Raw genomic sequence first — 15,112 nt, 5'->3', positions numbered from 1 at the left:
GTCTCTTCCAACTCTATGATTCTATGATCTATTTGGGGTGGGGGGGAATTGCTGGTGATAACAAACCACGGGTGGCCTTGGCCGCCGGGGGAGGCATTTGAGTTTTGCCTGGGTCCCCGAAAACCCCATCCCTAGCCCCTCTTTCAAGGATGGGGGTGGGGGCTCTTTGGCTGCTAGCCATGACAGGAAAAACCCGCCTCTCTTTCCTCTTTCCTTCATCGAGCTTCCCGGGCAAAAGGAGAGACCGAGGGCCCTGCTGCGCCTGCGCACGAATAACCGGCCCTTTGGGTCACGTGGGACCAGGCCGCCTGAGCAGCGAGGGCGGGAGTCCCGGCCGGGAGACTTCAATGGCCGCGCCGTGTGAGAGGAAAGATGAGGACTTCCGCTCCTGCTTCCTGTTCTCCTGACAGGCCCCGCGGCGGCGCTTAGGCCGCGCCCAGCGGGCGCACGGTCGGACGAGCCGCGATGCGGCGGCTGTGCCCGGGGCTGCTCCTGCTGCTGCTGGCCGCGCTGTGGGGCGGGGAAGCGCTCCCGGCTCAGGGGGTCCTGAGGCCGCCGCCGCTGCCTTCCTCGCCGGCGGCGGCGCCGTCGTCCTCTGCCTCGGCGGGGCCCGGCGGCCACAACGCCGCGCCCGCCCTGGGCAGCAGCGGTTCCCCAGACGGCGAGGCGGCGCGGAGCAGCAATGCGAGTGAAGTGGCCGCCGCCGTGCCCGCACCGCCTGAGCGCAACCCGCTCATGACCCAGCGCGCCCTCTCGGTCCTGGTATTGGCCAGCGCCGCGCTCATCGTCTACTTCGTCATCCGGACCGTGCGGTGAGCCTTGGGCGGCAGCAGGATGAACCCCTGTAATCAGTCTAATCAGTCGATCTCGGAAGGGTTTGGGGATCTCCCCCTCGTTTCCACTTGGCTTTGGGGAAACTGAGTCTGAGGGATGTCCCGTTTCCGCCCCCCTCCAAGAAAAAGGGGAAGGAGGTTGGCTAGGGTGGCCTCTCCCTTTCTCAGCCCTGTTGCATCTTAGAATCACGGAAGGGACCCCGAGAAGTCATCTAGTCCAACCCCCCTCCCCTGCAATGAAGGAATATGCATGGAGGAGATAATGGTAGCCATCTGGAGGTCTTCCACTTATGAGAGAAGGGGGCAAGCTGCTTTTTCTCCTGCACTGGAGGGTGGCTTCAAGTTACAAGGAAGGAGGTTATAATAATGATGATAATGTTTATTTATTTATACATACCCCACCCATCTGGCTGGGTTTCCCCAGGCACTCTGGGCGGCCCCCAGCACAATAATAAAAACAGGATAAGACATCAAACATTAAAAACTTCCCTAAACAGGGCTGATTTCAGATGTCTTCTAAAAGTCAGATAGTTGTTTATATCCTTGACATCTGAAGGGAGCCACTACCAAGAAGGCCCTCTGCCCACTTCTCACAGTGAGGGAACCACCAGAAGGCCCTTGGAGCTGGACCTCAGTGTCCGGGCTGAACAATGGGGGTGGAGACGTTCCTTCAGGTATACTCGGCCGCGGCCATTTAGGGCTTTAAAGGTCAGCACCAACACTTTGAATCACGGAAGGGGCGGTCATCTAGTCCAACCTCCCCCCCCCACCCAATGCAGGAATATGCATGGAGGAGATATGATAGCCATCTCAAGGTCTTTCATGTGGGAGAGTGAGCAAGCTTTCCCCCCCTCTCCTGCTCTAGAGGGTAGGATGCGAACCAGTGGCTTCAAGTTACAAGGAAGGAGGTTCTGACTAAACATCAGGGAAAACTTTGAGCTGTTTGACAGTGGAACAGTCTCCCTATGGAGGTTGTGGTCTCTCCTTGGAGATGTTAAAGCAGAGTTTGGATCTGTTTCAGATGCTTTAGCTGAGATTCCTGCGCTGCAGGCGGTTGGACTAGATGACCCATGGGGTCCCTTCCAACTCTTCAGTTCTATGGCCCATGGCCCTCTCTTCTTGCTCACCTGCGAAACATCCCCTTTAGGCTGTCGTGTGTTCCCCTGGTCCTTGTTTACCTTGGCGTATCTGATAGAGCATGTGTCACTTGTGTACCTGGCACTCCTTATCTTAAGTGCTATCATATGTGTTTCTGGAAGGTAGTTTCTGCACGTGATGTGGGCAGGTTTTGCACCCAGTGAAAGGGACATCTGATTAGAATAATGATAATTTTGTATTTAAACAAGACTGGAGAGAGATGTCATAACTAGCAGAGTTCCACTGTAGACTCAAGGCCGACAACTGTGGAGCCTGTGGCACAAACCCCGAGAAACTAGCAGTACTTGTGTTGGATTAACATACTCAATACGCAGGAGGATCTATATAAAAAACTGCACATGTTTTCCTGAGTATATGTATCTAAAACAAGTAAGCAGTGGGCTTTTAAAGCCATGAAACAAACACCTCTCCGTAATCCAGTCCTGTGTGGGAACTAATTTGTTTTGTGGTATAGTGTGACTTTGTTTGGGATGTTGTATGCATCTGGGAAAAATGCATAGAAGGGCAACCAAAATATCAAGGATTTGAAGCAGCTTCTATGTTTTGAAGAAGAAGAAAACAGAGGGTAATTTACCGTATGCACAAGATGCTGGTGTTAGTTAAGCCATAAAATGTTACCCCAGATCCAAGCCGCACTCAATAGCATGGCTCTGCATAAGCCTGACAGTAAAAATAAGCCTTTAAAATAGACTGAAGCTGGATTGCCAAGTCATGTGACTGAGCTGAACATGCTCAGGATCTGGCCTAGGTTTCTGGTCATGGGCCACACTCACTTCCACTGCTGTCTGGTGAGCATAATTAAACCTCATCTTTATGGTGAGCATAATTAAACCCCTTAGTTACACTGCATGTTGGAGGCACAACACAGCTACCTGTCGTGGTGCAGCTTCCAACTTGAGAGGAAGGTTGGCGTTGATTATTTGGACAGTGAGCAGCCAGGCACTCTGCACCAAAACAAAATCCATCCTTTCCCGTGTTCTGGTGAGGAAGGTTTGGAGGGAGCCATTTGAGTGATGGCTGGCATTCTATGTACCTCAGCTGCCTGGTGGCAACAGGTCCTACCTCTCTTCAACATGGTTCATGGATCTAAGCCATCAGTGGGAGTAACTTCTGAGAAAACATGCCACTGAAGGAAAGAGTCTGATGACTACGGATTTTGGCTTGGCTGCCAAGTCGGTGCAAACTTTATTGACTCCTCCATATAGAAAAGCAGGGCACTTTGCATCCTAACTTCCTTTGTATACAAATGTAAATGCATGCATGTGTGTTTGTGTGATGTATATACATTTATTTATTTTTGCTAAGGACCATTCAATCATGCAAATCCCACCTACAGTTGGAATAATAATAATACAGTCTGAAATGGTAGAGCCCATGTGCAGGTTTACCAATGTACAGTATTTACAATTTATTTTGATTAGATCTTATATTGTTACTGTATCCTGCCTTCCTTATGTTATGGAGCTACAGGCAGGGTACATGTAGTTTCCGGTAATTCACCCCTCAAAGCAGTGACCAGACCCAGGCCTGCTTATCTTTAGCAATGGCCTTCAGAAGGATGGTGTGACAACACATTATGAAATTATGTATTGATTTTCCAACCTTCAGAATTCTCTCCCGCCCCCCCCCCCTTTTTCTAAACCATGTAGCATTAACTTAGTAAATTGTTGGTTACACTATGTGATTATAGTAGCTAGCTTTGCTCTTAGGAGGATTAGACAAGTTCATGGAGAATACATCTATCCGCAAGTGTTAGTCCTGATAGGGTTAAATAGAGTTTCCACGATCAGGAGCAGTATACCTGTGAACAACATGCTGATAACATGCAACATATGGGTGTCGGTGAGAGCTGTCAATTTCATATCCTGTCTCTTAGCACTCCTAAAGCATCTGTTGAAAATGTTTGTTTATTTTATTATAGGTTTTAATTGACTGCCCTTTATTTGAACTTTGCTTACAGAATAAATATTAATACATAAATTATAACAGGAAAAATAGAAAGTGGATAAGAAAGCCATAAACTGTGGAATAGGAGATTGGACTGTAGGGCTTGCTGAGCAGAGCTCTTTTATGATTTGAAGCATCATATTCTGTAAAGATTATAGTCTCTGTGAAAAACAGCTGACAAGTCAGTACATGTCACATGTTGCATCAGTCTCATTTTGCATTAACCAGAAGCTAGATATATTCTAAATAAAGAAGCAGAATGTCCAAAATGTATTTCAGCATAAAATTGGCACCCTGGATAGAATTGAAAATGGCATTTGCACGAATTACAGAGTAAGCCTTTTGAAGGACGACTGACAAAGTTCTGGATATTAAATCTACATCTTGTGAATTCATGGAAGTGTGCTCACTTTCAAGGAATATTCTGTAGAAATGGAATACTTAAAATGAAGTGGCTTCTTTATTGTTTCAACTTATTTTCCTGCTTCATGAACAAAAATTACATTAGAGAGGTTACATTTTCTTCACATAACTCAGGCAAATGTAGTCTTAAAATGTTCATTTGTGTAATGCATGCATTTCATCAGAATGAGTTTCATAAATGCTTAAACTCCTGTTCTGCATTTGATTGTCATCAGACTTATGATACATTTAAATTACAGATTTTCTCACAACCATCCTATTTGTGAAAAGCATATAGAGAGAGCTTCTGACCAAATTGTTGAACTGTGTTTGACATCTGGTCTTATATTCTTACATAATAAAAAGTTTAAGCCTGCCTTGCACCATTTGTCATATATTATTCACTGTGAAATTAAGGCTGTTGCATAAGACTGTATTTAGTGGGAAACAAGCAACACAGTCCTTCATCTTGTTCTTTAACAGCTTTGCAATAACATTATAGTTTGCATTTTGGCAAATGATCCCCTCATCCGATTCATCTTTAGCTAAGATTTGTTTTGGCAGCCTTGGACTTGTAACTTTCTTTAGTTTGATAATTTGTTAAGCGAGAACAAAATCCTGCCTCACTTGGTTGTTGAATATGGATGGATGATTAGGATAATAAAACACCCAGAATACTTGTAGCATGAAACTTCTGAATGAGAGCAAAACGAAAGTTGGTTTTAACTTGTTCTCAAGTAAGTATGCATAGGATTGCAGCATTTATATGCTAAGAAATCAATCAGGAAATTATTTTGACAGTGCCCTGCCATAAGGTGGCAGCACCAAGTACAAGATTGTGCCATTCCTTGACAGATGGCATTTTACTGGAATTTCTTCAGACAAGTTTTCAGTGAATTTTGTTCCCTTTGAGTCAGTGGCTTAAGTACGATCTCTGGTATAGACTGCATCATCTGAGTATAATTAAGCTTCTGTAAAATAGATCAAATCAAATAAACTGTGACCTGTTTGCAGTCTTACAGCTCCATCACAGGGTCATACAAATAGGTCCTGCTGTTCTTCACTATTTCAGTCATCTTCAGAATACAGTACTCTATTCTATTTCCCTCTAATCCAATGTCCTCATCATTCTTTGTCAACATCCCCAGTCCTCACTAGACTGTTTTTGTCTTCCTCCACTTGGGCTTCTCCACCCCAAGGGTTTCTTTAGACCAGGCATGTCAAACCTGCGGCCCTCCAGATGTTTTGGACTACAATTCCCATCTTCCCCAACCACTGGTCCTGCTAGCTAGGGATCATGGGAGTTGTAGGCCAAAACATCTGGAGGGCCGCAGGTTTGACATGCCTGCTTTAGACCTTCAAAACTCAGGGTTCCCCAGAAACATATGATACTTCTCTCTTGTGCATAGATGTTGTTTTGGCTACATAAAAAACATGTGAAACATATTGGGCACAAGTCAATAGCTACATTGTATGAGTGTTACAGTAGCAATATTGTATTTTTTTTTCAAAAATTACAATATGATATTCTGGTACTTGTGCCTTGGTGGGAGCTGCTGGCTTGAAATTGAGAAGTGTTTTGTGAGTGTGTGTGTTTTCTTATTCAAAGATGGAAGAGCACATCCCTCCATGTTTCCATTTTGGCCTTCTATAGTTAAGGGAGTAAGATCTGGAAAGATGAAATGCAGAATTATTCATACTGTTTGCTAAATTAAGCTGAATTTTCTTTGAAGCAAACTAAAATTGTGCAATCACATTATACAAATCAATAGTTTTTCAGTGCTTGACTGTCGAATTGGGCATCCTGCTTACGCATGTGAATTACAATAATGCAATGCTTATACAGATGGTTGTTGGTACACTTGAATTCATGTTAGTTTTTCTTAAGTTTTCCTTCAGAGCGGTATTTAAATTCTGTTGTTATTAGTCTTATTCAGTTAATAAATTGTAACCTTTCACACTTTTCAGACTTCGACGAAGAAACAGAAAGACGAGGAGGTATGGGGTCCTGGACACAAACATAGAAAATACAGAGCTGACACCATTGGAACAAGATGATGATGACGACGACACAACACTCTTTGATGCCAATCATCCTCGAAGGTAGGTAGCCAGAGTTTAAGAGGTTCACCTTGTTGTAAGAGGGAACAGATTCCGAGGTATATGACTGGAAACCAAGCGTGATGTATTTCATTCTGCATCCATGGATGAAGTGGATGTTTTGAACAAGATCTAAAAATGCCTCTGTGACCGGAGGCACTGGTTGTTCTTTCAAGGAGGACATGGTACATCGGTGTAATATTGTCTTGGGGCATTCCAAGCACAGTTACCAAACCTACTTGCATGCAGCCTCCCTTACCCAAATTGCCAACATCAGACATGAGGGAAATAGTTATCCCCAAACTTGTGGGTGAGAATCTTAGATCTGTGGCTTTTAATTTAGGAAGCAGTCATTTGTATTCTTTGTTCAGTAGCATACTTTACATGGTGTTGCTTTAGTGCTATGGGCATTTGATTTATTTAAATACTTAAATTGCCCATTTTTTATGTCCTTGTTCTTATAAAGTCATACTGCATACCAGGCTTTCTGTAAGCTATTATACTCCAGAAATAATGGCAATGTCTAATTAATTAAGGATTCTATCCTTGCATGATATTCTTGGTAGTATTTCATTTCCTAAATAGTAGCTGTGTTAGTCTCTCAGGTGGCACAGGTCTTCCTTGTGTGTTGTAGACTAATTGGATTTGTTGTGGCATGGGACTTCACTTGTAACAACCTAGTTTTGAAATGTAGATGTAAAGCTGTGTTGACACTCCCATCTCCAGTGTTATTTGAGATAATTCTTTTATTAGACAAATGTCAGCAGCTTTCTTGTGTCTTTTATACGGAAGACATGTAAATTTAAAACATTAACAAAACTCTTAAAAAGTGAGTCACTTCCAATCAGCAGAATTAAAAATTAGTTTGCCTTAAAAAGCAAATAAAACATAGAACACTACTAAAGTGGCCTCTGGCAAACAGTTTTTGTCTAGTTGGATGCCATTATTTTCAGTATTAAGAAGGTGTTGGGGCAGAATAGGAGTTGTGTCAGTTGATATTGCCGTAGACTGGACAACTTTATGGCAAATTGTACCTTTACTTGAGTTTATTTATTAAGCAGATACGGCAGTAGCTTCAAATAAGACTATTTGATTTAAGAAAGGATCAGCTTCTTAGCCTACCAACATTTTTTGGCCAACTGTACTAAAGAGGAAGGCAAAAATGAGATTCTGTCTAAATCTAAATCTTTGAGCTAGTGCATGGTTTTTATTTTTGTGTATAAGTCTCGAGATACAACTTCTTTTTAAAACAAAAACAACACAGTTTAGATAGATGCACTTCTAGTTGATAATTACTTGTAATACAGTTCTGTATGCTAAAATGGGGGAAATTGAGTGAAATATACTCAATATTAGAGGAATAGCAACAATCAGTTGTTCATTGTTGATATGAATACAGCTCATTTCCCATGGGAAAGCACAGTAAGATAATTGCACTTTTACGGCTGTGCTTTGGCTTTTGTTTTCTCAACAAAATTGGGCAATCTTTTCCAAGTCTCTCTCTGGAATATAGCTAACTTGCTTGAATGCCCTATTTCCCCAGTAGTTCTTATACATGCTGTCTCATTTCCTAATTTTGCAAAATACTTTATGAACATTATTAGAATTCATGGTTCCCTCTGCTTTTATTTTAAAATATATATATTGAGGTTGCTTTGCTACTTCAGGTTTAGAAACAGTTCCATCATGGTATCTGTCCCAAAGCCTACAAACTATATTTTCCAAGATATTTTTTTTTAAAAAAAACGAGTGTGTGCTGTTCTGCTTTGCGTATTTAATTTGTGTTTCACTCTTGCATATATTAAAACTTTCATACCCTTGCTGTATATTAGTCATGCCAATTCCGAGTTCAGGAATCCTGACATGCTACAATAACACTAGCCATAACGGCTTCTCCTTCTCCATTGCAAAGCATCCTCTGGGGGTTGTAAAGTGCAATGAGAAATGTTGGGGAGGAGATGTGTATCACATCTTCCAGAAGCTACCCTTTCCCTGAAACTCGCGTCCCTGAGCTGCTTCAACTTGCAAACATGTGCCTGAAACCTCACAATGGAAAAGCAACTCTAGGTATGAATTAAGCCAAAGGGTTAAGCACGCACAGCTCTCACCAATTTCCCTGTTTGGATCTTCTCCCATGAATGCTTTGTAGCAGAGAAGCAGCCATCAAGTAACTCTGCTACCCAGTTACTGGGTGCTGGGACGTTTCCCCCAATCTCCTGAAGAATACTGCATATCTTGATTCAACACATCCAGATCTTTAAAATAATTAGCGTGGTTATTAATTATTAGAGAGGGGACTGACTCTCGGCCTGTTCTGCCTTGTAAGAATAGCTGGAGTGAGCAGCTCTTTGTAGCAATTGCCCAGGCTCACATTCAGGTATCCACCAAGACAGTGCTTATTTCAAAACATGGCTTTTTTTCTTTTTTCTTAATATTTCTTCTCATTGTTATGGCGAACTTATACCTGTCCCATTTTACCTGGGTGTTCCCTGCTCCTCTATACCAAAATATCCCCTCTGTGAATAAAACTAGGTGTAGGAAAAAGGGTTCTTGCCTTGCCTTCTCCCTGACAAGCCATTTTTGGGGATGAAATAGCTTTGGTTACAGGATCATTGTCATGGAAGCCTCTGCTTGCAGCCTGCAGATCCCAGGTAGTGGTTTACTAAGTCAGTAAGGGGAAAAGAAGCTCCTGAATTATATTGAATATGTCTTGAGTACTAATAACTATGTTTAACTGTTGTGAAGCAACCTTATAAATGGCTGTTCGTATATTATTATGCTTCCAAAACGTATGCAAAATTGGTCACAATGACAGATTTGAAAGCTGTCTGGGCAAGGTTACAAACAGACTTCTCTTATCTGCTTGTAATCCATAGAGTATGTTACACCTTGCTGCAAATATATATACAAGTAATGAATACGACATTGCCTGAGTTGGAAATTCTCAGTGCTATGCTGATAAAGTTATCTTACAGTGTTGGAAAAATCTAAAAACACAGAAGCAAATGGAACCCTTATCTCTTCAAGGCATTTATATACTGCTTAATCATTAGCATTCCTAAGTGGTGCAAGGCATCTCCTAAAGTCCCTTTTTATAACACAAATGTGGTCTAAAATTGCAATACTTTGAGTCATGTCAGCAGCAAACAGTTAAAAACAGTGCAGCTTATTTTATTTGCTATAAACATGAAAAAAGTAAATGTCCGCAGAAGAATTATGCTGCGAGTGCAAAAAGGATATACATGTTGAAATAAGAGAAATACTTGGAAAACTGAGTTCTTCTCCTGAGTGCCATTATGAGATGGCTCTAAAAGATACTTAAACAATATCTTAACATCCAATAATGCCTTTATTTATTGAACTGCTTGCATCCTATAAGTAATAGCTAGCTGTGTGTTGTGTAGATAAAGTATGCTCAAAATTGCACTGTGTACCAAAAATAAATTGCTGAGTGGACTGAATATTATTGCTCTGGTAGTGAGGATTTCATGACAGGATGGAACTGTAAAGCTTGTGTTTTTTGCTGCAAGAGGGGGTGGAAAGAGATTGATTTAAAGGACAGTGGCAAGAAAAGATGGGGGGTGAGAGTAAAATGGGATGCAGTATCTCAGTTCAGTAAGATACATTTCTATAGGTAGTTCTTAATGTTTTATGTTTTATTATGTTTTTATGTGTTGGAAGCTGCCAGGGTAGCTGGGGCACAACCCAGCCAGATGGGCAGCGTAAAATAGTAATACTACTACTACTACTACTAATCATCATCAAAAAAATTGGATTAGAAGACAATGCCTAGCTTGCTAATTATTATGATTGAGGTCAGAAATAAGAGAACAAAAAGCATTGCATTTTGCAACTTCTGCATCATAAAATGTTACAGCCACAATCCAAAACACAAACATGTCAGCTTAATTAGCTGGAGTAGATGTGTACCATTGAGTGGGAGGTACTACTGGTCTGTTATATGAAGTTGTCCCCCACCTTGTTAATCAGGGCTGGGAAACATGGGACATCTCTGCCCACCACCATGCCGTTGGATTCCTGCTGTCATCAGTCTCAGCCAGCAAGGCCAATGGTCAGGGGTAATGGGATTCGTGGCTCTCCATATGTTGTTGGACTACAAGAAGAAGAAGAAGAGTTTGGATTTGATATCCCGCTTTATCACTACCCGAAGGAGTCTCAAAGCGGCTAACATTCTCCTTTCCCTTCTTCCCCCACAACAAACACTCTGTGAGGTGAGTGGGGCTGAGAGACTTCAGAGAAGTGTGACTAGTCCAAGGTCACCCAGCAGCTGCATATGGAGGAGCGGAGACGCAAACCCGGTTCACCAGATTGCGAGTCTACCACTCTTAACCACTACACCACACTGGCTCTACTGTAATTGAAGAGAAGTCTTCCTATTCACAGCTGTGGTGGGAGAGTCGTGGGGTTTGAGGCCCTGGGCTTGGAGGTGCAGCCTAAAAGCCACAGGAGGAACAGTCACAGCCCCCCACCATTCCATGCCAAAATGCACATTTCCCCTTCTCTTTGCTTTTTTTTTCAATTGCAGTGCATCCTTTCTTTTGTGGTGGCTTGGTGACTAAGGTTTTGGTGTGTGTAGAGGGAAGTTTGAACTCAGCTTTTGGGTCGCTGCAACCATCAAGTATGTTAAATGCTGGATATATAATATACGTGAAATCCTCTTGTTGCTTTCAAGTGGGTGCAGGGTTGAGGAGACTTGGTTGGTTTTTTGTTGTGTTAAAAGATTTCAGTCGAATGGTGTTTACTTAAAAAAATATTTTTCTTTCTTTGTAGATAAGTATGTGCCTTTTGGGAGAATATTTCAATTGTGGAGCAACGAAAGAAGGCTGTACAGAAGGAATAAGAAGCCAATATAAGGGTTGGGGGTATACAAGTGATCTGTATTATGGCATCCTTAGTTTGTTGCAATAAACACTGTAACATTTTATTGTACCTTTTGTATATACAGAAATATTTTAAGTTTGGAGTCTATGGGAAATGTGCACTAAATTTAAAACCTATTTTAAAACAGGGTATTTTCTGCTTATGTTAATTCTGTATTGTGATTTCCCCTTCCACAGAACACCAACTGAGATATATTTGTGGGTTTCTTGACCAACTTATTTTCTTTTTTTAGATGAGTGTCAAGTGTGATAACTTACTTATGTGAACTCTCAGCGCCTACTCTTTCATTTAACAGATATATTGCCAAACTTAACTACCCGTGTCAGGGGGGTATTCCCTCTCCTTTGTAAACTGGATGTACATTATAGATCTGTGTGAGTGATGCAAATAAATGTTTACAGTATTCCTAACACTCAATACTTGTATTTTGTATCTGTTGGTTTTGAATGTAATGCTTCAGACAGCAGGAAATATGCTGATAAGTAATCAACCAAAGACTTTTTGTGAGGATGTCGCTGGCTGCCTTTCACAGGCTGGCTGAGGTCGCTCTGAAGAACGTTTCTGAAAAACGATAAGCCTAGCACAACTTACTCAGCAGGTATAAATAAAGGAAGCTTCAGTTTACATTGGGTTTCTTTCAAACAGCATGGACTTCCTAATGAGAGGGAGATCATGAATGGTGTCAGTTATATCCTTTAAGTTACACAAAACCCTTAATCCTCCTCTCATTGTGTGTGCGTTCTCCCCATAAATCCCCCCTAACACAGAAAGTGATGGGAAGGGGTGAGGAGATGTGATACGTGGAAGGGAAAATGAGAGAAAGGGAAGAGAGAAATGGAGGGGTGGGTGGGTGGGTGTGAGAGAGAGAGGTGCCTGAAGTATCTCCTGTTGAAGATTAATTCCCTGTGTCTGCTGTCATGGGATTGTTGTCTATCACATGACAGTATATGTTTTTCATTCCACAGAGTGGGAAGTGACAACAGGATCAGGGCCGTCTTAAGCATGCCCAGCGCCCTGGGGCTATGGTGCGCCGGATCCCTCCGGCACCCCCCGCCCCGTTTCCCAGCGCAGTAGGGCCGGCCCTGGGCCAGGGGGGGCTGCCCGCCCCCTGTTGCGATGCCCCTGTGCGCGGCAGAAGCGGCCCCAGGCCCGCGCGCCTCCGGAGAGCGGCCTGAAGCCGCTGAACAGCGGAGGCGCGCCTGGGGCCGCCTAAGCCACGCCTCTCAGCAGGTGCAGCGGCGCCCCTGGTGGCCTGGCGCCCCGCGCCACCGGGAGCAGGCCTAGAGCCGGCCCTGGACAGGATGTTTGTGTTACTGTTTCCTGAAGTGGGACTATTGTCTTTTGTTCATTCTCTTTGCTGCTTGATGCTAGAGAGAGAGGGAGCCATGTTGCAGTGCTCCATATGTGTTTAGATGCAAATAAAATAGATTAGCCAAATGCTGAGTTGCTGCAAACTCTGCACATCCATAAGTGTGCTGTTGTCAGTTGGCATCAGTCGCTGTGATGTTCGGGCTGGAGAAAGCTTTTGAAGCTCCCGATCGATCGACCAGGAGGGAGAGAACATGCCAGTCAGGCATGTGTCTCTGCCAGGGTTCTACTTGTGAGTAAGAGATCCTAACTCGCCACAGGCATGAGGCCCCAGGAATATTTCCTACATTTTATTTATTTATATTTATTTATTGAATTTATATACCTGCCTACACCCGGAGGTCTCAGGGCGGTTCACAAAAAAAGATCACAATATATAAAATAAAAATAAAAACAATAACCCAATAGCGCCTCCCCAAAAGAGCTGCATTTTAAAAGGGTATAGGACAGGGGTCAGCAACCTTTTTCAGCTGTGGGCCAGTCCACCGTCCCTCAGACCATGTGGTGGGCCGGAGTATATTTTGAAAAATAATATGAACGGATTCCTATGCCCCGCAAATAACCCAGAGATGCATTTTAAATAAATGCACACATTCTATTCAAGTAAAAACACCAGGCAGGCCTCACAAATAACTCAGATGCATTTTAAATAAAAGGGCACATTCTACTCATGTAAAAACATGCTGATTCCCGGACAGTCCGCGGGCCGGATTGAGAAGGCGATTGGGCCACATCTGGCCCACAGGCCTTAGGTTGCCTACCCCTGGTATAGGATGTCGATAAGGTCAACCAAAGGCTGGTTAAAAAGGAACATTTTTGCCTGGCGCCTAAAGGTGTATAATGAAAGCACCCGGCAAACTTCCCTGGGGGGAGCATTCCACAGACGGGGAGCCACTGCAAAAAAGGCCCGTTCTTGTGTTGCCACCCTCCGGACCTCTCGAAAAGGAGGCACATGAAGGAGGGCCTCAAGATCAGAGTCCGGGTAGGTTCATATGGAAAGAGGCAATCCCTGAGGTATTACAGTCCTGAGCCGCAATACCTGAGATTTTCCCATGGGAAATCTCCCTGGAGTGTCATGCTAGATGGTAGAGCATGAGACTCTTTATCTCAGGGTCATGGGTTCAAGACTCACATTGGACAAAAGATTCCTGCATTGCAGGGGGCTGGTCTAGATGACCCTCTTGGTCCCTTCCCACTCTACAGTTCTATGATGATTCTATAAAAGAGGTTCCCCAACACTCTGCTAAGAGATCTGCCGGCAGTTATGTGCAAGCCTTGATGGAAACTGTCCGAAGAAAATCCTTCCAATAGAAGCCCCCCTCCAAGCATTCAAAAAGAATGTGTGAAAGTTGAGACTGGAAAGGTGAATGGAGGTGCATGCACTCCCCTCCCTACCTTAGGTTTTCAGGCGTACTAACTTCACTCCTCACCTGTCTTCATTTGAGTTGGAAGATCTGAAGAAGTGCCTGCAGCCCTACGACCCAAGTGCCCTGCATCATCCAGATTATCCTAACTGCAAGGGAGCTTTTAAATGTGTTCAGGCAACTGCATTTAGAAGCTATCTTCAGACCGTCCTGCCCAACACTGGAAGGCTAGGAACAGAAGATGTATGCCTGGAAATGTTGGAGGGGAGCACCCCTACCCCTAAAAAAAAATCTCCAGTTTTAAAGCTTACCTGTTCTTTTTGAACTCCAAAAGAAGACATTGAAACTCCTCTGTGTGAAGCAATTTTCTTCCAATTCCATTTTTAGCTGCTCAGCTTGAGGTGTGAATTTTTTACTTTATTTTAAATGTTCTTGTTTTAAATTTAATAAAGGAACACTATACTGAGATAGTATATTTAAGCTTTCTCATATGTTTAGTTTTTTCTCCCCCCCCCCCATACATGCTTGAAAAGTATAATTTTTCCTGTGATCCCATCAAAGTGATCTAAAACTGATTTGAAACCAGGACCAGCGGTTTGGGTTTACTAGCATTGAAGAAGGGCTTGCATTTGGAGAGAAATGGGACATACTGCGATGTTCAGAATCAGGTTGATTTTGTGAAGAATTTCAGAATTGCCGTCTCAAACAGCTGCAATTAGAATGGGAAACTTGTTCAATAACCAGGCTTGCCGAATATTTAAATTTAGTGCCTTTTGATAGCCTTCTTAGCACTAGTATCCTTCATTCAATACTATAATAGCTTCAACAGAGCCATTGAGTTTTAAGAGATCAAATTCTAGGAGATCAAATTCTGAGGGAGGGTGAATTGCTATTGAAATGTATGTTAGGACCTGTTAGCTATTCAGATGTTCATTGTAATGTTACAGGCTTTCATCACACTACAAGTGGATAGAAGAAGAGCATTGTGTTCCAGCACATCCAAATGCTCAAGACGGGAAACACAGTGTGAAGTTTAGT

General features: G+C 43.0%; 1 protein-coding gene across 1 annotated transcript; it reads left to right on the top strand.

Moving 5' to 3' along the window:
• The first annotated feature begins 323 nt into the window (after nt 1-323).
• On the top strand, nt 324-11,759 carry FAM174A (family with sequence similarity 174 member A). Its single transcript, XM_060280175.1, has 3 exons — nt 324-812; nt 6,309-6,443; nt 11,232-11,759. The coding sequence occupies exons 1-3, from the start codon at nt 466-468 to the stop codon at nt 11,233-11,235; spliced, it is 486 nt and encodes a 161-aa protein (XP_060136158.1). The 5' UTR covers nt 324-465; the 3' UTR covers nt 11,236-11,759.
• The last annotated feature ends 3,353 nt before the right edge of the window (nt 11,760-15,112 follow it).

Source organism: Zootoca vivipara, chromosome 11 (assembly GCF_963506605.1).
Source record: "Zootoca vivipara chromosome 11, rZooViv1.1, whole genome shotgun sequence".
Lineage (NCBI taxonomy): Eukaryota > Metazoa > Chordata > Lepidosauria > Squamata > Lacertidae > Zootoca > Zootoca vivipara.
This window is presented reverse-complemented; position numbering and strand designations above follow the sequence as displayed.

Coding starts and splice junctions, on each gene's coding strand:
- FAM174A (XM_060280175.1), top strand. CDS start 466: ATGCGGCGGCTGTGCCCGGGGCTGCTCCTGCTGCTGCTGGCCGCGCTG. Junction 813..6,308: donor TTCGTCATCCGGACCGTGCG/GTGAGCCTTGGG, acceptor CACACTTTTCAG/ACTTCGACGAAGAAACAGAA.